Source organism: Leptosomus discolor, chromosome 2 (genome assembly GCF_034619465.1).
Source record: "Leptosomus discolor isolate bLepDis1 chromosome 2, bLepDis1.hap2, whole genome shotgun sequence".
Classification (NCBI taxonomy): Eukaryota; Metazoa; Chordata; class Aves; order Leptosomiformes; family Leptosomidae; genus Leptosomus; species Leptosomus discolor.
The window spans coordinates 68507159-68530421 of NC_141392.1; the positions used below are offsets into that span (position 1 = coordinate 68507159).

General features: G+C 39.9%; 1 protein-coding gene across 1 annotated transcript in view; it reads right to left on the reverse strand.

Moving 5' to 3' along the window:
- Positions 1 to 9761: 9761 nt before the first annotated feature.
- The window catches only part of TRMT11 (tRNA methyltransferase 11), a 28551-nt gene continuing 15049 nt past the window's right edge, over positions 9762 to 23263 (reverse strand). Inside the window, exons 10-13 of the mRNA XM_086461246.1 lie at positions 21833 to 21905; positions 20980 to 21111; positions 17507 to 17627; positions 9762 to 10063 (exon numbers count right to left, since the gene is read on the reverse strand). Of these exons, the coding sequence (XP_086317372.1) occupies positions 9932 to 10063; positions 17507 to 17627; positions 20980 to 21111; positions 21833 to 21905 (458 nt within the window). The 3' untranslated portion in view covers positions 9762 to 9931. The remainder of the gene's footprint in view (positions 10064 to 17506; positions 17628 to 20979; positions 21112 to 21832; positions 21906 to 23263) is intronic.

Consider the following 23263-nt stretch of genomic DNA (forward strand, 5'->3'; position numbering starts at 1 on the left):
CCGCTACTCCCAAGCAGGATTCAGATCTCACCCATCAGCTCCCCAAAGCATCATACATATAAAGTAACAATCCAGTGAAAGGGGAAGTAAAATTAGCCATACAAATATTTAGATAACTCATGAGAAAAGGAGAAGTAGGCAGCAACTCATAGAAATCATAAGCTAGAAAAATGATGAGGCAGCCAAAAAGGACAAAGGGCAATAAATTCTGTGACTGCCAAAAGACACTAAAAAAGGAGAGATGTTGATGTTTGGGTGTTTGGTCTCCTGTGTGTTTGTTGAATTCTTGGGTTTTGCTGTATATCAAAAACAAATTGGTTCATTTTTGGATGGACAAAGTAGACGAAAATGAAGAGGCAGAACTAAGAGATCTGGACTAAAGCAAATGTTGTGCCAGTTCGGTAAAAGCAAAAGTATGGCCTGCCAACTTGATCAGCGGTACCAACCTTGATATGAGATCCAGCTGATAAAAAAAAATTAAAGGAGATTAAAACAATCAATCCCACTCAAAACAGGTATCCGGAAAGCAGGCTTTCTCAAACTTGTAGCAAGCCCGGAAAGCCTGCTATTTGAAATTCTAAAAAATCAGAGTATTTTATGGTTTAAACAACCCAAATTTTGGCAGTGTCATTCCCAAACCATGCCTGATTTCCATAAAACAAGAAGCAAAGAAGTATTATGGGAAAGAATAAACTATTTTGTCCCATTTGTTGGCAGAGAATTAAACGGATAGCTCTTGTTAATTCGGTATACATTTCTAAAGGACAAATGATTCTTAGCAACACGAAAAATCAGAGGAAGGATTCAAAAACCTTCCATGCCTTGTGCTCTGGTAGAGCTGAATGAATTAAAAACTTATTTTGTATTAAACTAAAATTGTATAATATTAATCATTTACTAGGTTATTTTGTTAAAAGCTTTAGCTTTTTCAGGGAGTTCATCTCAATCCATTATCGCTGTAAGGATCACATAGGCCTTACTGTCAACAAAGAACTTTCTGTATTATCTTTTATCAAAATTCTCTTCTCCGAATGGCATGCATTATTACCACTGAATAGACTGGGAATTGCTCATGCAAAAGTGAATGCTCCTTGTGGCCTGTGTCAGACTTTTAGATTCTGACACACCAGCCTAAGAGTTACAAGTTAATGGAAAAGCAAAACAATCCATTGATGGGGTTTTTTTATTATTTCAAAAGCAGGATTCAAGACCTGCTGATCGTTGATAATCAGAAGATGATTAAAGAACATATCTTTAAAAAGAAGCATGTCCAAATTAATGTCTTGGTTTTGCACTGAAACTATAAACAGGTGGGTTGTGGCAGGTGTTTTCAAGGCAATAGCTTTATAAAGAACTTAAGGAGAATGCATTATCCTGAATAACTCTTTCTGCTCATAATAGGATGAGTATTAAAAATCCACTTGCTGTTACAGAACTCAAAATTCATTTGCAAAGGTGGCAGTCAGGGAAGAAGTAGTTCTTGCTCACAGACTGTGCACAGCTGGTATGGAAACATGCAAGATGATGGCTGAAAATACATCCCAGTGCTGCCTCTCCTGGCTGAAAGACAGGCTGGACTTCAGCTGAGACTTCACTTTCCTCTTTCTGCCTCCTTGAGTTTACATTCATCCATACCTCAAGGCACCCTGAGAAGAAAAGAAGAGCTCGGTCACGGTGCATTTCCCCTGTTCCTCCAAAGCAGTTGGGGGCAAGTTGAGGCTGCCTGTCAAGTATCTGCTCACAACTGCTGAACAGCCGATGGAGCAAACCAGCAGCTGATGGTGACAAGGAGGACACCCTTTAAAAACAAATCCCTCAGCCCACTGGAAATGAGTGGAAGGGGTAGGTCTCCCACAGGAGATCAGAGGGGTTGCATGGCTTCCCGTGTCAGTAGGCACAGCCTGGAGACAAGAGATGCTGCTGCCTACACTGTCCCACATAACGATTTAGCAGTGGCCAACTCCTTCACAGCGTTCAGATTCGCCAGAAATTGTAAGTGGTTCACCTGCAAAAGCTGCTGTTGCTGTTGTTCATAATGATTAGCAGAATATGCCATAAATATAACTGGTAGTATTCGTATTCCTTCTTCTTGCAGGAGGTACTCCAGACAGGTCAGCAAGGCGCTCAGAGCATCTGTAGCGAGGAGCTCTTGCCATGCCCTCCGGCAAGTGCTGGCATCTAAGCCAACGTGCTCACAAGCCGCAGCCTCACACCTGGAGGGGCTGCGCCAGCAGAGCTCTAGGGCACCCTCTGGCAAGGCCACGGGAAGAGGTCGTCAGCATCCCACAGCACTGCCTGTGTTAGAGCACTGCCTTTTCTCTGTCTCAGGGTGGCTGTGAAGAGAGGAAGATGACGAGCAAGGTATTCGTAAGCTCACAAGCTTCCAGAAGACTCTCCTGGGGAGCAGGAGGAGGGGAAGGAACATAGGCCACTTGCCAGAGATCGATCTGTCCAATTTAAAGGAATTAATTTGTTTGTGGCAGTAGGAGAGCTTGCAGCTGCTGGCTCCAGGAAGCCTGGACAGCAAGAAAACACGGCACCAATGCTTCTAGAATTAAGCAAGCGAGGTGAGCACCCAGCCAGCGGGACTCAGGAAGCTCGGTAGCTTCACGTCCCTGCAGTGACGGGCTTGCACACCTACCTTCGCTATTTTGACAGTTACTTCCCAGCGTGGCAACTCTCTAAAACCCACGCTGGCTGTTAACACAGAGAGTAGCTGGTATGAGACATCACTTAAAACCCCACCACCCTGCAATCAAAACCTCTCCCTGCAAAAGCCAGAAGTCCGTCCCGCAAAGGGGAGCCCCAGCAGGCTACTGGGGCGGCTGGGAGCCGTGGCTCCATGCCCTGCACACAGACGCCCACTGCCCCAGCCCGGGGAGGGCAAAGGCAGGGAGAATGCTAACAACTGTGTCATTACAAAATTATGTTTGCCTTTTTTTTCTTTTTTTTTTTTGCCTCAGAAGATAAGAACAGTTGGACAAGTATATGCTGTGGGGCCTCAGCAAATCTACTGCCAGGATTTGCTGTTTGAGGCTTTCATCCATCCAGTTTTAATCCAAATTAGTAGGAGCTTCAGAAAGGGATTCTGGCAAAGTCACAGCTGGAAAGATTTTCATCATTAATTCTGCCAAGCATATAAAAATACAATTAAAAAAAAAAAACAAACATAAAGGGAAGTGGGATATAACAGTTCTTGGCACAAACATGTCTTGGTTTGCTTTTAGAGTAAAAACAAAACCAAAATCTATATTTAATTAAGAAATAGTCTACATCTTTGTCTTTTTTGACATCTTCACGTAAGGCTAAAAATGCCATTCTATAGCTATTATAAAATTAATTTCTTACTGAGGTAGAAATTTTCTTTGCTTTATAGAGGCAAGGCAGCTGGGGGCAAGAGGGGAGGTCCCGCTTCCCTGGCCCCAGCGGCACGGGGCCTGTGGGGTTTTGGCAGGTCATTCCCCGCAGCAAACAGCAGCAGTTATATTGAGTTCAGCCTGCAGCTTGCCAGGTGGCTCTGGGGAACACCAGAACAGGGAGGCAGAACAACGCAGGTGGTGTTTGGGTGCTTGTGCATATTGGCCCAACGTGCCAAACCATGTTCACCGCTGTCCGTACCAGCTGCTTTGCAATTACGGGACTGAGCAGAGGCATCACGCTACTGAAGAAGCTGCTCTCCATTAACCACTGTCAAAGAACCAGCCATAGGTGCACACACACCTCTGTGGCAGCTCTTCTTGCCAGCTGTGGTGACTAAAACTTGACATTTTGCAAATGCCAACTTTGACAAATATTTACTGATTAAGCAAACCAGCCCTTTCACTCATGTAATTTCATTACCTTCTTCCAGGGAGTGTTGTGTTAAGGAATAAGGTTCAAGCAAAGGCATGCCAATACTCTCTGCCACATACACATTTTGAAGAGAGCAGAACCTTCCCAAAACCTTCCTGAATTGCTAGTGGTTTGTTTATTAGCAAAACATGAGGTTCTCTCCAAGACAGGGGCGTGTGTCCTACGGTGCTGCTCACGATTCTGGTTATCCTAGTCTCTGTCACAGCTCTTACCGCCAAAACCAGATTGCACCTGCCTAGCACTTCTAACCTCAGGATCTCACAGCTTCACGCAAACATCCTCAAAACAAACCTGCAGAGCAGAACAATTTATAAAGGCATGAACTGTGGCCAGAGAGGCATCATTCCACCCATCACACACGTTCACAGGAAGAACAGGACCGCAACTCAGTGGAGAAGCCTGCCTGTGTGGAAGGACCTGCCCTTCCAACTGAATAGATCCAACTACTCACAGGATTTTCTCCACATAGCTATGTCTCATCTCTAGCCAAACCCCACAATATTCTATGAACCTTCCCTATGACGTTAAGAACTTTACTAGCTAAATTTATCCTGTACTGAAATTACCCATTCTCCTAGTGCTGTGTTCAATAGAAAAAAAACATATATCAAGGATTAGTCCTGCCTCCAAAATGCAATCATCAGTGTAATTCCAGCGTGCGGTGGAAATCTCTTTATCAGTCTCAGGATAAAGCACAGACACTCTGGGCTGTCCAGTCGTGGCACTGAACATCCATCCTTAGTCATCACTCAGAGACATCCCATCTTTTGGGACAGACTCTTATAGAAGGAAGTATTACGATTAATTGCTATATGAGTATTTTGTCAATCGTTTCTCCTTATGGAGATGAGATTGTTTAGTTAGTAGTTATGGATTTGATTAGAATTACAACTACTTATCCCATCACATACAGTAACATGACCTGTTATTTTGCACTTTATTAGTGAAAAAGTACTAGAATTAATCCATGAAGAACAAGTGTTAAGTTAGAATTTTATACAGCAAGTAGCATTTTCATTGGAAAAAAACCTCAGAAAGTAATTTTAAAATAAATTTAGTTTTGGAGAGGATTAAAACATGTGATAATGTTTTAATATAGCGATAATACTATAGTGCTTTGACATCTTTAGAAGGCAAGATCATTTTTTTATTTTTACTGTTTTCATGGAAAGCAACAGAAATTATGGATTAGAATCTCAGATGATCACTGACAATCACTTTATCTTTGTAAAAAATAGTCTCTTTCCAGCACCCAAAAATTGAATTTAAAAAAATTAACTTCTGGGGAATTTTAAACGAAACAAAATTTCCTGCTCTGACCCAGCTGTACTCAAAACACTCCTCATCAAACCTGACTTACAGGGTCGAAGCCTCCTGTGCCTAGGTCTGCTGTGGGTTGTCAGCAGTCTGTAATCTATCTCCTGGGCACCTCACTGAGCATACAGATACCTAAGACTGCAGAAGTGGCAGTAAAGACAGTAAGATCTCCCTCCTATCAATGGATTTTACCTTTCAGCTGCCCACCTCATTTTAAGCAACCCACAACAATTAAAAAAGATCTTACCTGGCAAACCTGCCTTGAGGTCCAATACCCTTAGAGTAGTCAGACAGATTGTCCTTTCTCGGGGACCTTGGGTCTGATGAGGCATTTTAGCTAACAGAGAGCTGATGTCTCTTTTGAGTGGTGTCCTCCTCATCCATAGGCTCAGGAAAGCTGTAACTGATTAGAGGCACTGTACAAAATAACAGCAGCCATGATAGAAAACTATAATGAAAACAGTTGTGAGGATACATACATAAGCAGAGAGTTTTACAGTCCAAAAAGCCAGTAAAAGAACACCAGAGAAATATATTAAAAAGGGTAGCATGGAGGCAGGTAAGATGTATTTTGCTGTTTTAAATTGTGATCACCAAAATCAGTAACACAGGGGAACAAGGTTAAAAACCCACATTATATCCAAATAGCAAACAGAAGAGAAAGGCAGAGAGGGGTACCAGCCTCCTCATTGTCCTGGGTACCCACAAGTCTATTTTTTTTAGGAGCAAGGAAGAAGTTTCCAGACTGAAAAGACAGCCTTGTTCAACTTTGGACCTTCAGTTTAAACTGCAGACCAAGCTAAACAGCAAAGAAAGAACGCATTAAATTTCTCAGCTTCTGTGAAGGGGTGGAAAGGAGAGTCAGAAAAGAGAAACATGGTCACGACAGGAGCTGAGCCAGCAGAGAACAACCTTTGCCTTTTGAAGACTTCATCAGCCTCCTGTCAGCTAACTCCAGAGCTGCTTGTTGTCTGACTGGGAAACCCATAACCACTGTGTACTATCTGCTCCAGTCCTGCCCACTCTAACTGGACATTTTTGTCTCTGGAAGACCTGTGGCCAGAGGACAGTGCAAAGTCCCTGGCTCACCATCTCTGTGACACCCTTCTCCAGCTGATGGCCCTGAGGCTGTGGAGTTTTGCTGGGGTAGGTGGAAATAACCACTAAGAAGAAATCTTAAAAAGCAGCGACAGAAGGAAAGAAAAGATTCATAATTATTAAGGTGTTTCCTCCCTATAACATCTCTACAGTTAACTAATATCAAAACAGCCTAAGACAAAGCCCATACTTGATCTTCTCAGCAACTTTTTCAGTATTTTTGGACAGGTGAGTATTGGCTGAGAACTCACAAAAATTTGACTGCCTCCTGCCAACTGCCATGGGTATGAATACCTGTGACCCTCTTCTAAGTCTCAACTCTGAGATACAATACTAGTCTAACGGAAAAAGAAGAGACTCCAGACAGTAAGGACTTCCACCACAGTCTTCCAGCCCCATTGAACAGGTAGAGAGTAAGGAAGGATACACCAAAACCAAACTTCAAGAGTTGCTGTTGAAGTGCCCATACCCAGGGAGCGGACATTGCTGCAGTGCGTGTTACCAGCAATGGGTGTTATGGAAACAAAAAGCCTGCTCTACTAGAGGAGACCCAGAGTTAGATGTTGTCCCAGTAACAGAAACAAGTTTCTTAGGTTGGTTTAAAGGGAGGACTGCACTCTCCTTAAGATGTTCAGCAAGCTGACACATCTGCTTGACGCCTCTCATCACTGATAAGGAGAAACTACAAAGTCTGAGGTTTTGTGAGTTGGTCTCATAGCTTGAGTGGAAGTGGAAAGTTCAGCCGAGACCTTTGTGTTTCTTCTAAAAAAAGCTCTTTGTATGCTTTTATTCGTGCCTTTTTGCTTTAAAGAGATCAAGCAGGAGCAGCACTGGTTGTCGCAGCAGCAGCATAAAACATTGGTTAGAGTTTTTGTCTCCCAGTCTTGTTTCCATGTGGGTTCTCTGATGTTTAATGAGAGCTGAACTCATACTACAACCTTTTCCCTGGAAGAGATTAACTAGGTCTTTTTCTTCATCACCTCTGTCTACTTCAACAAAATTTGTAGCTCCCCGTTATCTGTAAGACCTCATCAAACCTTGACCTTCTGTCAAACTTGTTTAAATTGGTCACTAATTACAAAAAGAATTAGAGAGAGATAGCAGGTAGGGCACACAATTAATGGAAAGAAAATCTGTTTCTGCTACTTTTCTGCTTCCTCCTCCCATAGATACACGGCAGGCTTGGCAGCCAGGAACACTTCCACCAGGTAAAGGGGTTCTGTGAAAAGAGGGGCTCTTTCCCTTTGTTGCCTCAACGAGTTGCTCCCTACAGCAAGAGACAGCCTCTGCCCATATGACCTCGCAGCCGTTTTCAGCTCCTCCCTCCACCTAATTTGCTGCAGCGCAACAAAGCGCTCCAAAAATAACGTTTATTTTCCAAAACTGGAAAATGGCACAAACCACCCCAAAGGAGAGAATGACAACGGCATGAGTTCAGCGCAGGCTCGTGAACTGACCCTCCCTGCCAGGGACAGGAAACTGGAACTTCACAGAAAGAGACTGAATGGAACCAGATCGAACGACAGCGCCAGAAACCGCGACCATCGATGGCCAAATCCTGCCGAAAGGATAACTCACCCGCCCGTCAGTCCTTCGCTACAGCGAGCACAAGGACTGTGTCGTGGCTCTACAGCTATAAACGCCTCCGCTTTGCAAGTCTGCACGTACAATAGGCTGCAGCATGCACATTAAGTGAGGAGAAATTTAAAGATCAGAAATATTTCCAAATGATAGCTTTAAAGTTGGGGATCAGCAGAGCTTGAACATCTGATTTCAATCCTAAACTATTTTTCATTAGTGGATGTTGATGCAGTACCCCAAATACACTTACAGTTTCTGTTCAAAAGGGTATTCTTCAGTAACGATAGAGCTGTTATGTATGAACTGCTAAACAGAGGCCACGCCACCAGTGCTGAAGGGACTAAAAGTTGGACCAGCCAGAGGAGAAATAAACTAAATCATTCGCTTTGAACTGACTGAGCCAGATTTGCCACTACCTTACATCTTGTATAACCATTTAGATCATGTCTATGTAGGGTAACTTTTATGAAAATGAAGTTATAAATGCATAATAAATCCATCTAGAAAAATTCCTTGCCTATGAAGAACAGAAAGTAATTTTAATTTGTAAAGTAATAAAAGCTGAAAGCCAAATTGTAATGCTAAAATTGAAGTCAGAAGTTATATGAAGACAGGTTTTCAGGAGCAGTAATTTTTTGATGTAATATTTGAAAGTGATCAATTCAAAATCTGCTTTTGAAAAATTGTCTGAGCTTTGATCTTGCTCCAAATTTAGCCCAGAACAACTATTATATGGCTGACATTAAAAGTCTCAAAACAAAGTGATTTATAATGGAAACACAGAAAATAAATCACTATTTCAGAACTTCCTAATGCACCACAGATTAGATCCAGAAGGTCAGACAAAGTTGTCATTGAGTATGTGAACTCTCCCTGATGCAGCTGAGGACCACGACACACAGAAGAGCAAATTCAGTTAATGAACTCGACCAGAAATACACAACGACTCATGCCTTCTTAGGTATCATTCATTTTTTGGAGAGGCACTTGAAGATTATAATCTACAAAGATCATAACATAACCACAGTCAGTGACTTGCAGCAAGTTGAGAAGCAAGGCTTCCTCTGGCTGGAGCAAGCAGATACGTTCACCAACGCCCCGCTGAAGAATAATTGACCACCAAAATGAGAAGGGCCATTAACATCCTGAATTAATGGGCTTAGTGGTTTTCAAATGAGGTACTTCCATGATGGACATGGTGTGGATTCAGCAAAGTTTGCCCTTTAACAAACACAGCTTCAGTTTCAAAGATTTGATTAGGCTTAATACCATTAGGGAACCATTACTGATTTTATGCTGTTGTTGTTACTGCTTTAACTATCAGTTTCTGAACCAAAAATTGCAGACAGTTGGCTTGACCAAGAGTCAAGGTTTAGGAATGTAAAAGTAAATCCAAGGTACAGATGAGCTTCAGATGTGGACAGGCTTCACAGGGTTTAACAGGCTCTCCAGAGTTTGTCAGGTCACAGAAGCTTTTTTTTTTTTGGGGGGGGGGGGGGGGGGGGGGCAGGGCGGGTGCACGCGCACATTCGTTTCTTTATATTTTTGGTTTGTTTCAAACACTTCTGGACTCAGCCAGAGCAACTAGAATTCATACAAGCAATTATTGCATGCAACAATTAAAAAAAAAAATCACAACAATCTTTTGTTTTATTGTACACCATTTACAAAAAGAAAAAACAAATTAAAATGATCTTCTTAATAAGCAACGCTTGATCACCACCACGTGTTTCTAAAACAGCCAGATGTTCACAGTTTAAGAAGCCAAATAATACTACTACTTTTTTGTAAATGTTAATGGTGAAAGAGCAATAATAATGGTTTTAGTCAATCATCATTAGTACTTGAAAGTACAAATATAAATTAAATAAGACTCAAAAAACTTGTACAATAAAATCTGCTATAAACAAAGCTAATTAAAAAGAACTGCTCTCAACCTGTGTTGTGGGTTTCATCTTGTTTTAAAATTAAAAGCAGTATTTATTTTCCTGAAGCATCCAAATGAATGTTCATATCCAGATGTCCTTACAGAGAAACACGATCTTCATTCTTTCCTCATTTTTAAATCTGTTTATATTTTATTTTACTTCTGATTCTCCTTTTCTTCCTTGGCAATCCTCTTTGTCACACCACTGAAATACTTCTCACGGAAAGAATTGTGTCCCCTGTATGGCATACATTGACCATCCAACAAGTAAGAATTCTGATCTTGATCCTGCATGGCATCAAAATGCAAGCATTAGATTTTACAGTAGTATGTTCCGCAGGTATTGCCATTGGTTTCCCTCCAGACTTTTTCAAACAGTTACAAGCAAGACTAAAGTTTTTGAGTTTTCTTTACAATGCAATGGCAAACATTTAAGTCATTAGGTTGATTAAAGCATTTCAAAAATAGGATGCTAAGGTTTCCATTAGCATTAACAAGAACATATACATCTTACTGCAAAGTCTTAACATTTAATAGAAATGCAAATCCACATGTAATGGACTCTCATTTGACATTGATCAAACAGCAGCTGTAAGCAAACTAAGGGGTTTGTTGGCAGTTTTGAGGGGTTTTTTATGTACTCATTCAAGTTTTCATCGTTCTACTCTGTAGAGCAAAACGATGCAAGTTGTCAGTACCAGACATCTGAAGTTTTAACAGCGCTGCATCACTGGAAATATCTCAGCTAACATCACCAGAATCCAACCTTTGCATGAATGAATAAGAGCACCGGTACTTTGCCACACAGACTTTTATAAAGAAAACATAAAGCTTAGTTCCCAGAAATAATACCACCTGGAGAATTCAATCACTCAGAGGTTCGTGGAAGGCAGATACAAACAGAAGAACAACGCAAATTATTAAAATGAGTTCCTACAGTTAATTTTTTGTGTGTGCAGCATTCACATACTTCTGAAAGTTAAAGCTGACACAGTAAATACCTATTTGACATCTGCCAAGAACATGGTTTAGGAAATTGGCCCATTATATACACAAAGGTTTAGTTCATTGTGTACTGTGGCTTTATACAATTAAGATACTTGTCAACTAATGTTATCAATGCTGTAAGATAAACAATACATCAAACTTAAACATCGAGAGGCTAAAGAAAACTGATGGCAACTTCTAAAAACAGTTTTACACTTATCGTTGATGTCAATTTATTATGCTCAATAGCAAGAAGGAACTGAGATAAGCAGCCTCACATAGAACAACCGAACTGTGCAACGAGAAAACAAGAACAAGTATATGACAGAACTAAACTTCTATTCCACTAAATGTTTCTTCTCAATGCATCCTCATTGTTCTAATATTTTTAAGCCACGCAGCAGCCTACAGACTGGTTCATTACTTAAGTTTACAGTTCAGTTATTTCTTCATATTTGAAAATAAGGTTACTGTGGAATGCTTTAGCATAAGTAGTAGGAACATGGAACTAGATTTAAGTCAATTTTTTTCGTATGACGAAGTATTACAATGCCAGGATGAACTGAATTCTAGCAGACAATCTCCCCCTTCAGCTACTTTGCAGCCTTTCCAGGTTTTCCGCCTAGCAAGATCAACACCTCGTCTTGCTTTGAATATCCTGATAGGCAGTGAACTAAAGAAGTGAAACAAAAGGTTTTCCAACACAGCAAGATGTTTGCGTGCACGTACAAGTGCCCTCTTCTGGACACAATGGGATATGCCTATGAAGTAGTTTTCTGCTATCCTAGCAGGTACCAGTAGCATGCCACTGTCTTAAATTAACTTGCTACATGTCAAGTGCCATGGGAGTATCTAACATGCAAAGCATGTACACCGGTAGAAGCAAATTAGTTCTATTTAAATACTGCACTGCTGGAAAATAGCAGGAGAAAATGACCTCAGTAAACCCACTGCAGACACGGCACTATCTATTGTCTTTTGGTCACCTGTGAGAGACTGCCATCTCCAAGACCATTCTCTGACTGATAATCAACAGGCTTTTAACATGTCCATGGGGAAAAAAAATAACTGCTAGAGGCAGACAGGAAACAAGGAGGACTTGAGACACGCTCCTCTCACAGCCAGCCTGTACCCACTTCTCCAGGTCTCTTATACAGGAGCACTCTGAGGAAAAGAGAGCACTTATTCTTCCTCTGAATTTGTAGGTCAGAAATCCTTCTTTCACCTAAACGTATAATATATTTTTATACCTTTGAGATGTATTTTAATGGTAATTCTATTGCTTGTTTTGAGAAATGGATAGGATATTTGATCCTGAAGGATAATGATATATGGGTCAACAGTATTTTAACATAAAAACTAATCTCCACAACCTCCAAGAGGTCACACATCTGTACACCATTCATCTTGACTCCTTAAACAACAAAATGCTGATTCAGGGTGAAGGAGGAAGGAAGAAAGGAACTACCCCCCCTCTACCCCAAGCTGGTTAGGGCAAAGAGAGGATATGATACGTAAGAGAACAAACTTCAAGTTAAACAGAGCTGCAAGAGGAGCATCTGCATTCATCAAATGGAAACAGGTTTGGTGCAGCACTCCTCAGCAGAATCCATTTTGTAAATCCAGGCCTCATCAAAAGCTATGCAAATCATTGCTCGCTAGATGAGAGGAGATCTGTGGTCAGGCACGGATTTCTTAGGAGAGCTTACAAAGGAAGCTCCTGGCCACATCATACTAATTCCAGCTTAAGAGCTTCCATTCCCTACCTCTCCCCCCTGTACAGACATGAGCACCCAATAAAGATGGTAACTGCTTCTGAAGAAAATAACAGATTGGGAACTGCTTCTTAAAAAACAGAAAAGAAAGTAAGAAAATCCTGAACTACCTGGAGATGCCAATCACTGTTGACATTCACTAGTCAAAACAGTTTTCTGGGCAACATAAGATCTGACTGAAGTAAAAGGAATTCTTGGATTTCAGAGACTAATGATTTCTGAACAAGTTCTATATCTACATGGGGAGCTGAATGGGTACCATCTGAACACTAGGGGTAGGCTGCATTTAATTCTCAGAGATAAGAACTTGTCAAAAATAATCTCCATGAATCAATTTCTTGTGACTATTTGCACTAGAATTTGCCTGGGCATCAGGCACCAGCCCGTTTCAGTAAGGAATCCAGTCACACATCCTCAGCTAAGCTCTATCTTGAGTAGCGCAAATTGGTAGAACATGCACTCTAAATACTCGACAGGAGTGTTTTGCAGTAAGAGAAGATCTCTTATAGAGGATGTCAGTGGCAGTGCCAACTCTCCCTCAAGTGCATTAAACTGTCCAGTGCAATTAATATGGACGGGGTTTTCCCTTTATCTTGCTTTTTTTTATTTAAAAAAAAAAGTTTAAATTCAGGGAATGGAATTGAACAACAGTGTTTTAAGGGAGATAGTCTCCTCCTCTTAACACAGCACACAAGACGAATAAGGAATACTGCTTGTGACACACAGCTGCATCTAGGGACAAGTTGCCTTCTTCACTTACCTCCTTTGAAACAACTGTACATATCTTTCAAGGCATAAAGATTGTAACTGGTCATTCAACACAAAACAGTGAGACTTCCCAAGAAATAATTTCCAAGACTGATCAGCCACGATCAGCCTACCTGGCACTAAGCTCTTTCCCCAGTCTGCCAGCACTACCAAGAAGAAAAAGGACTTCTTCCTTTATATGTAAAAGTCAGAAGATGTTCATTAGTCCCTGGTCATTCTTTGGTTCTCACTTTGAATAATTTAAGTTCTCCAAACAGCAGACTAATTGCAAACAGTCATCACACAAAACTTTTGCTCTGAAATGTCTTACAATTACTTCTGTGACAACCAAAAACTAACAAAGCTCTTGTCAAAGTGCGTGCTACCAAGTTGCTTTTACCTAATTTGAGTTTTTCAACTCAACACTTACTTGTTCTAAAGATAACACTAAAAAAGGTGTTACAGATCTCAAATAAATTATGAAAGAGGTGAAAGAAAGCGGAGGAAGCTTTAAGATAATGAGAAATTTCTGGTTTTTTTTAAATCTTGGCAAATATTAAGGGATATTCTAAAGGTTTTTATGAATCTAGCATGCCTCAGTTCAGCCCCAGGGTAATTACCCACATTCAGGTTTTGTTTAAAAAAGTCTTTCTAGCCTTATCACAGCTTCCTACCACTCTACATCTGGTGCTGGACAGTAGCTACAGAAACCACCTGTCCTAACGTTATACAGCTATAAACAACACGGAGCAGTTTCCAAATCAGGGACAACAGGGTCACACCCAGGAACAGACACTGCTAAATTCAGTAGGAAAAATTCTACACCAGCAACAACTTTGGAATGATTGTCTGACACTAAAACGCTGGACCCATCGTATGCCCGATGCTCCAGAGTTCTTTCACGAGCAGTCATACGCTCAGCATCCGCCCTTCAGTCAAGTTTTCTGTTTCATCGTGCTACATTATTTCTATATTCTCTTTCAGCCCTTGTCAATTACACATCTCTCTTCCAGTATTTTTTACAAGAAGTCCTGATTAGAAACTTCAGAACCAGGCAGCATTACTGGCAAAACAGGTACCGTATCAGACAGCAGAGGAATGAAGCAAGTAATTCAGCAATAGCTGAAATAATTCAGCATGGGGAAATTAACAAGTCTCAGAAAACAGAAAGTCAGATATACAGTTGTAAAGAAAGAGAACATCAAACAACCCTACAGTTAAATGCTGTTAGTAAGTCCAGTCCTTCTGAAAACAGCTGGTTGATCACCAGAAATAGATTACAAAGAACCCTTGCGGTAATAATGCTCTAAGTTTTTATACTCCTATTTCCCTACTGATTAACCACTTACCAGTTATTTGACATTCAAATAAAAAATGATTCAAGTCAGATGACAATTCAGATGTAGGTGGCACAAACTGAGACCTTTTGGCCTCACATAACTATATTTTTTAAGGCTTTTGAAAAATAAATTGGCACGACGGAAGGTACATTTTCACTTCATTCAGGCTGGATGAATTGGTTCAAACCTCCTCTGACCTAAAGCAGAAGACTGGACTCCTACTAGATCACAATCTTTACAACAAGAATCTACTTGGCCAACAGCTTCTCATTCGTCCACTACACTTCAGTTCTTACATGAGTGCCTACAGTCTTTGGGGAGCTGAACTGGTGTTTTTACTGCTTCAAAAAAACCTCCCTTCAGAGTTCAATGAGGGTAGATCACACACAGTCCTGACTGCTATAATATCAATTAGAAAGTTTTATTTCAGGTTTAGAGAGATATTGGGGAGATCCACATCCATTTAATACCAGAAGAAGTGACACTAATGTCCATAGAAAAAAGTAATACATCAGGCTAGTAAGCTCTCGCCTCGTATTGATTTGTTCCTCTCCCGTTCCGCACTCCGGTTCTTCACTTCTCTAATTCTTCTGCCTTCAGAGTTTTAGAAGACTACAAGTCGGTAGCTGGCTACTGCTAGCTGCCCTCTACAAGTGCCTTCATTGACTTTTATTATTATCACTATAATTTAAGATTAGGGAGGAGGGAAGTTACTAATGACCACCATGGCTGTCCAAAAAAAGCTTTAGATGTTAAAAAACAAACAACTCTTCTGCTGATACTGTGCACATGCTGGAAAAGTCCACTCCCACCAACACTGTGTTCAGCAGGAAATCTTTTCCAGTTGGTGTGATTTCATCACAAACTTGAACAGAACAGATTGGATGCTTATAAGACAGTGAGTTATATACCACCTTTTGTGAGGTTTTTAACCCAACATTTATGATGTTCATGCTTTATGGTTAATTATGATAGATCAATACTTCAACTAGACACACTTTTTACATTCACTATGGTCTCATTTACATTACAAGCACAATCAATTGCACCACCAATTTCACGTTCAGTAACTAACTGAATTAATCTCCAGTTAAGAGTTTAGAGTGTTAATAGTGAAATCAAATTTGCTGTGAAATCTGCAATTCGTTACTGGTGGCAAACACTGGGAAAACCAAAGGACTGCATAATGACACCACATGATTTGTAAAACTTCTTAGTCAGTTGCTAGCACTACACTAAGCTGAATTAAAAGGCATTTGTGAGCACCTGTTACACATCAGTTTAGTAAAGCAGAGAGGAACTGTCTTGAAACATAAATGTTTGTATATTCACAAAAATTCACCGTTTCATTTGGGAAAAACAGCCAAGAGTCCAACTACTGAATTTCATGATCATATCTGGTGAGTCAGAAGTATTCACTTCAAAGGTTGTTCAGGAAATTAAGACAGGAAAAACCACATCCCAGGTACAGGACACTGGGGTGGGGAAATCCTGGACAGCTAGACACCAAACAACAAGACCCTAAACCAAGCAGGCACTAGCTAAGGAGTCAATAAGTATTTTGTTATTTGGACAAGTTTTGCATCGTCAGAAACAGTACCTGGGTTCTGCTGCCTTTAAATTATCTAAAAGACATCTGGAGTGCTGAGTGTAAGCACCTGCACAGTTTTATCTAAGCGGTAAGCCTGCCAACTAGACTCAGGTGATTAGAGCTATGCATTTCCAGACATGAACCTGTCAAAGCAGGTACTGAAGTACCGGTCATGCACAAAACAAGAATAACAAATCATGAAAGTCTATTCGCAGAAGGGTGGATTTTTTAATTTTTTTTTTAAATTAGAACATGTTATTCTACAGCACTGGCAGTAATAAAACTGCTGCAGAAAACCTCCATGAACATCCTGAGACGTACTTGTCAAAAACTTTCATAATTTAGCCTCTTGGTTGGCTACTGGTGAAGTTGGCAGCTATGGCTCTGACCTCCACATACAGCGTTGTAAAAAAACTCAGGCGCTACTTGAGAATCTCAGTCATCATTAGCATTATGAATGCAGTACTGAAACCCTGCTGCTTTATTAGTGTAAGCACCGTGCAGACACAGCAGTCTGGCTGTATCTCCTGTCATTTAAAACAGCTCTTCCAACTGACAGGCATGTATTAAAAACACTTGCTCACCGTTTGCATGTGTTTTCATTAAGAATTTGCTTCACCTTTGTTTAGCATCTCTTTTAACAGTATCGGGTGAGAGTAGCAGCAAGAACAGAAAGGAGACCTGAATGCAATATTCCCTGGTCCCAGCCTCTCAGGAGAGACTCAGCATGTCCCAAAACAACAACAACAAAAAAAAGGCAATGTGCTTTGCTATACTTACGTCACAGCTACAATACTATTTCAAAAGCTAAAAAAAATACCACTCTCAAAATGAAGGAACAGAATTTTACCTGTTTACCAGAACAGGTTTACCTATACTGCAAGACCCACAAAGGCATTTAGTATTTACTTGGGCATCAAATGACACTTTGGAATCAATGGGAAGGTAGGCATCTAGGCATCTCTGTGGATGAGATTCACAGAGTTCAGTTATCCAAGGAAAGCATATGCAACTTTCAGAAGTAACCATAAGTTCAAAGATCTCTTTCACATTATTAAGCGGCTTGCTCACCATGAAAAGTTTATCAAAAATGGAGTAGAAAAAGGAAAAGACCAAAACCAGAATGGTCATTTAAATCACTACCCAATTTATTTTAAAGAAATGTGTGGCAATTTTACAAAAGCTTGAACTCTCATCATAAAAAATTTAAGCGTGACAGAAATAAGGCACAAACTTTTCATGAATGCAATAGCTACTATTTTACACACTATAATCAAGAATTCAAGCTTACCTTGAATTCTTTCACCTTTTCCATGGTTATCAGGCGCCTTGACGTGTGGCTGGAAAGCATCTGCTCACAGTTACTAACAAGTTTCAGGCACGGGTGGCGGGGAATGATCTCTTCTGTATATCTGGAAGAAATAAACATTCATAGACCTGTAAGCTCATGAACTGGAACACTTGCATCTGAAACAAAATTCATACAGATTCTTCACAAAATGGCTTACACTAGAAAGTTGCTATGAACTTTAATCTGACTGAAGAAATTCAGGCATTGGTGCTCCAGAGTTTTTACAGCACATATTTCAATCAACTTGTGACATAAAGTACATAGAATAAATTAAAACCTCACAGTAGAGAGACACATCCCGCCTCCATTTTCTAGATCTATTTACACGATGTTAATGTATGCACACAGGCCTGCCCATATAATTTCAAGTACAAAATCTCTCGGCCAGTCAGAAGTAATAACTTATCTAATCAGAGCTGCGATTTTAAAAAATGTACTCCACAGTCAACAAATATAAAGTTGTAGGAACAAGAGACTTAACTCTGTCTCCCTAAAAGGAGATCATTACACTTCAATTCCAAATTGTATTAAGCCAGCTCTTATTAGACAGGGACATTTCTGGACTTCAGAATTTGGTGTTACAAATTTATCACATTGTAATTACTTTTTCCTAAATAGAAGAACAACAAACAAAAAAAACCCCATGATCTTTTAACATTAGATGGCAGCAACACTGGCTTGCAATTAAATCCTGTCTACAGAAGCAATCAGTTACATTGTTTTGGATGCCCCCATCTCATAAGCCTACTATTTTCTATAAAAACAGCTTTCTGTAGATCGCTTTCAGTCCTTCAGTTTCTCCAAATGCTGAAAGAGGAATTTAAGGATTTAAGAGCTTTGTATGGTACTATAGGAGCAAGAAGTATTGACCTAGCTAATAAGATAAATATGAGATCAGACATCCTTCCTATATACTGAAATACAGATGAGCCGTTTAGTTTTTATAATAAGCTTCCCGGTAATAGTTACTACAACGTAATAGATAAAATGGTATATAGTACTGTCAGTGATTATGATTTCATATAAAATGCTTGCTCTCATGATCCCCCAATGTTTGGCTGTCAACAGAAGGCAGACATTGAAAAGCAGAACTAAACAACTTTCACACCTATCACTTGAAGACAGAAAGGAGGACCTTTGTATTTTTCCCATAAAGAATTGCATTTTCTGAATGACCTTTACAAAGTAAATGTATTGTTCTGGGAGACAGAGAAGTCAAATGTAACACAACTCAAAATAGGATCCACCTAGGTGCTGATGGAAATCTTGACATTTCTTAAAGATAATAGCGAGCTGTTAAACAAGTAAGACAATATCACATACAGACTTGTAAAAAGGAAAAAAAACCCAAACAGCACTGCCTCTGCATCGTTCCAAAACTTCCAGATCGCAAAAATCACCTTTCAGTCACTTCTCATGTGTGCAATCAAGGCTAGGTGAAGTCAGAACATGCCTTTGACAAGGGAGAATCAAATTAATTCTCAACTATTATTTCTGTTACACAGGACTACTGATGCACCTAATACTACCAAACTGCCTCTTTCTCTTACAAAGGTAGGCACTCTGCCACAACATCTTAAAAGTTTCTCTTCATAACCATATAAAAGCCTGACTGCAAAGGAATTAAAAGAATTCAGACTCAACAATGATTTCAATGTCAGATTGAAAGAGTAAACTTCGGAGTGAGATGCTATCTTGCAGAGGGAGAGATCATTATCACTTTGTTAAAAAGCCCTGTCTGTTAGCATTAATGCATATATTTCTACATTCTTTCAGGTAAAACTCAGAACATTTTCAAGTAAGAAACACAGCAGTGGTTTCAACAAACATCCATTTTAATCCAGTTCTTAATTTAAGGTAATACATAAGGATCTCAAATAACACACGAACCTGATGGCAGGTGTTGCCAAGGGATATTTGATAACACAACATATTAGTAGACAGTACCTTATCTTCCCCACGCATACTTGCTTTAATCTTTGTTCCTGTGTTCATCACAGCTGAACATAAAGTGACAACACTAATATTCTGTGCTAATATAGCGACTTCAGTATATCAAGTCACAGTAGTATGAACAAATTTTAAGAGGGAACCCAACTAGAGCTTGCAAGCTGACCTCCCCAAAACAGCAACTAAAGAAGAAGCAGAAGGTGCAGTTCCCAGTTATCTGAAGTTAAATACCAATGTTCAGTGAGCAGACAAAAAGCTCTGGTATCTTGACAAACAGAATAATCTCAGTAATTCCACACAGAGTTTACTGACATGGAAATCTAAGAATTCACAACCACACACGGTCTGTCAGGGTTAAGCATGTATAGACAGACACTTTGAACAATTAGCTATAATAATGTTAATGGCATTCATTGTTTTGTTTGTGACTAGTCTTACAAGAAAAAAAGCCTAAAATACCAACTCTATCGCTAAAAAAAAAAAAAAAAAAAGCAAGCTACTAAGTGCACCCTTCTGTTATGGAAGAATGTAACAGAAATGGCTCCTTTTGATTTCCAAGTTTTCAAAACAGCACGTGATAACTACATGTAGGACCGTCAGACGCCATTTCTATGGTGAAACCAGGGACAACCACCACTTTATGCATCAGTACAGTTTGACTGTACATAGAAACACATGACATTGTAGAAGCTATTTCTTCTTCTATGAAGAAGTTTCAGAGCACATCTACACCTGGAAGATACTTAGAAACAGCCACTGTACATCAACTCCCCACTTTACCGTGAAACAGTTTTGGAAAAAAAAAAAAAAACAAACAACCCAACCGAAAAAAAACCAACATCAAAACCTTAGATAAGAGATGCTGAAGTAAGGTATGCAAACAGATGTCTTTCCTTTTAAACCCAGTTCTAATCCCAGGCTGCACTACTGAGCAGACAGCATCCTGCAGCCTCTGCTGGCCTCTTTTGTCCTTAACAGGGCTGCTCCCCTACACTCCCTGCCTCTCACTGCCATCTCTTGGTCACTTGGCTTTTGATTTCTCAGAAGAAAGCTAAATCAGTAGTGCCAAACCCCAAAGAGCCAAGAATGTTCTCTTACAGGACCTTGTCATGCACCTCTATCAACTATTCTAGCAGAAACACATATTAATAAAGAGCCTTGCTACTACTACCTTAGAAATCTGTCTGCACCTTGAAAGTCTATTTTTCTAAGCTTAAACCTCAAGCCATTGGACATGCATTTGCAATGACACGTGAAGGCTTTTTCTTTTTGGTTATAATCGGGAATTACCTCCATCCAAAAACTATATTTCAATTCACTTTCCCTCATGTGAAGTTTCAAAATATGAATTCTGAGCATTCAACACTACAGAAGTTCCAGCTGTACTATGCCCCAAAAGAAAGCACAGCGAGAATGTAGCATCTGTTCTGACGTACTACATACCAGAAATCAAGAATACATACTCAGGCCTGTATATCGGCAGCCAGTAAACTAATCTTCCTCCCATCACCAGATATTCTGCTGCGAACTTCAACAGGTCAAAAAAGATGTCACTTAGATGATAACTGGATGAAACGAAGATGTGATTTTCTGTGCTAAACAAGAAAATTTACAAGTGTAAACATAAAAGCATGGGTAAAACCTGCATTTTTAATTAAAAAAAAAAAGCCCTAAACAAAAACACCCAAACCACAAAATAGCACGATCTGAGATTTGCAAAACTACCTAGGACAATCCAGGAGTACAACTTCTACTATGAGAAATACGGCTTCCCAAACTCCCCTACCGGCTCTTCAGACTACCATCTTCAGTATCCGTGGAAGTCAAAGAACCACAAGCACGTTGGGAAGAGTTATTCTGCACAGCCTCCTTCTTAACGGCAATTTAAAGTAAAAGGCAGAAGACAAGGAAGGCCAGGCAGTGGAGAAGCCATGCCACTATCTCTGAACAGAAAGGAGCAACTGAAACCAGAGGTATTCTGGTTTACATTTTTTCATGATTTTGCAGCTTACAGGGACTGAAGAGAACTTTCTGAGAACACGAAACACAAGGTAATGGTGGCTTGCAGAGAAGAGAAATAGGATTTGAAATATAAACACATGCAAATGATAAGCAGGGAGAACAAATAAGAGGACTTCATGAAGTGACATACTAGTTCTGCAAACACAACAAAAAGGGCTTTTCTTCTTTAATTATTATTACTATCATTTTCTTAAACTGCTGACAGACAACCAAGAAATAATAAAGATTCTAAAACTGTGACTGGGTTTCCATGAAGACATTTATGTTCTACAAGAGACAAGACAGCTTACCTACCTTCTTTCGGCTGACTTAACTGTTTCCTTTTGCGAACCCGTTCTGCGAGTAGCTTCTCTGATACCATAGGGTGCTATACAAAGCAAATGCATAATGCAGAGATGAGAATCTCACCCTTTGTCCAAATAACATACACTTATATTATACATACACAACAGTGCACAAACTGTGGCTTCTACAAAGCTAAAAAGAAGAAAAAAAAGCTTCTACAAAGTAAAAGTCAGTTAGGGTAATTTCTTCAAGATCTATTACAAGTTTCTTGCTCCAAAAGATTATTTTAAAACTGTTTCATAGAAAGGCCTTCAGCAGTAAGAGGCTCCTAGCAGCTTAGGCGTTTGCTACACTACAAAGGACAATGCTTTTCTGTTTTGTTCATTAAAAGGTATTCCTTACATTTCCAACATGTGACAAATAATCCTACCCTCCTTTGTTTAACAGACACTAACATCTCCCCTATAGCACTCGGCTAATCTTTTTCAAAATGAAGTTGTATATATTGAAATCTCTTGCCAACGCATTACACAAATGGTAATTCTTACACAGACAGATAAGAAAAGACAGAGGTGGCTTTCTCTCATACCTTTCTGCACGTTTCTAATAGCATAACATACCTATTTCATGTTCAATGCATTTGTTTTTGTAAGACTTGTTTCAGCATCATGGAAGCCCCAATATCACCATTTTGTAAACGCAGAAGTTGTGATGCAATTTGCAAACTCAGTTCTACGTCATATTAGTATTCTACATCGCCTTATTGCCAAACAGGCCAAACGAAAATTAGCAGACAACACACAAAGAAAAGTCACGCTCCTTATTCCTAATTAACATGGATGTGTCATCATAGGAGACAGCACTAGAAATCAGAAATCGCTGTATCAAGGTCTTTTATTTATTCCCTTAGCCTCTACTCCCTCTCGTGCATGAGGAATGGTGTTAAGTACACAGGTTTCTAAAAGCGTGGAGGATCCTTTCAAACCACTAGTGCTTCTAGTAGTTAAGTGTATCAGAAATGCATTAAAATTTCTCTTTGGAAGCATTCCAATAAGCACTTAACGTTAAGTCTCCAGAAGACCATCAGAGCTGTACGGCAGACCCCACTGTGTTGCAGATCAAGTCCTAACAGCAGCATAGGCCATTCTGACAAGAAGTCTCCATGCATCAATGAAGTTACGCCTTTACTGAACGGGACTTCTTCAAAGGATGATTTTCAGCCATATTGATTTCTAGGGGCAAACATAATATTCTCTCCATGGAAGAAAGTACTATCGCCAGCTTTGTTACACATTTATAATTAACCTTAAAATAAATGCAGAGACGTCAAATGCAGATCCAATTTCCGCAGCGCTGCTCTCAACAGTCATCTTTTGTAATATGGGAACTGCAGATCTGAGCACCCATCAAGACATTAAACCAACGCACATAAGCGTAGAC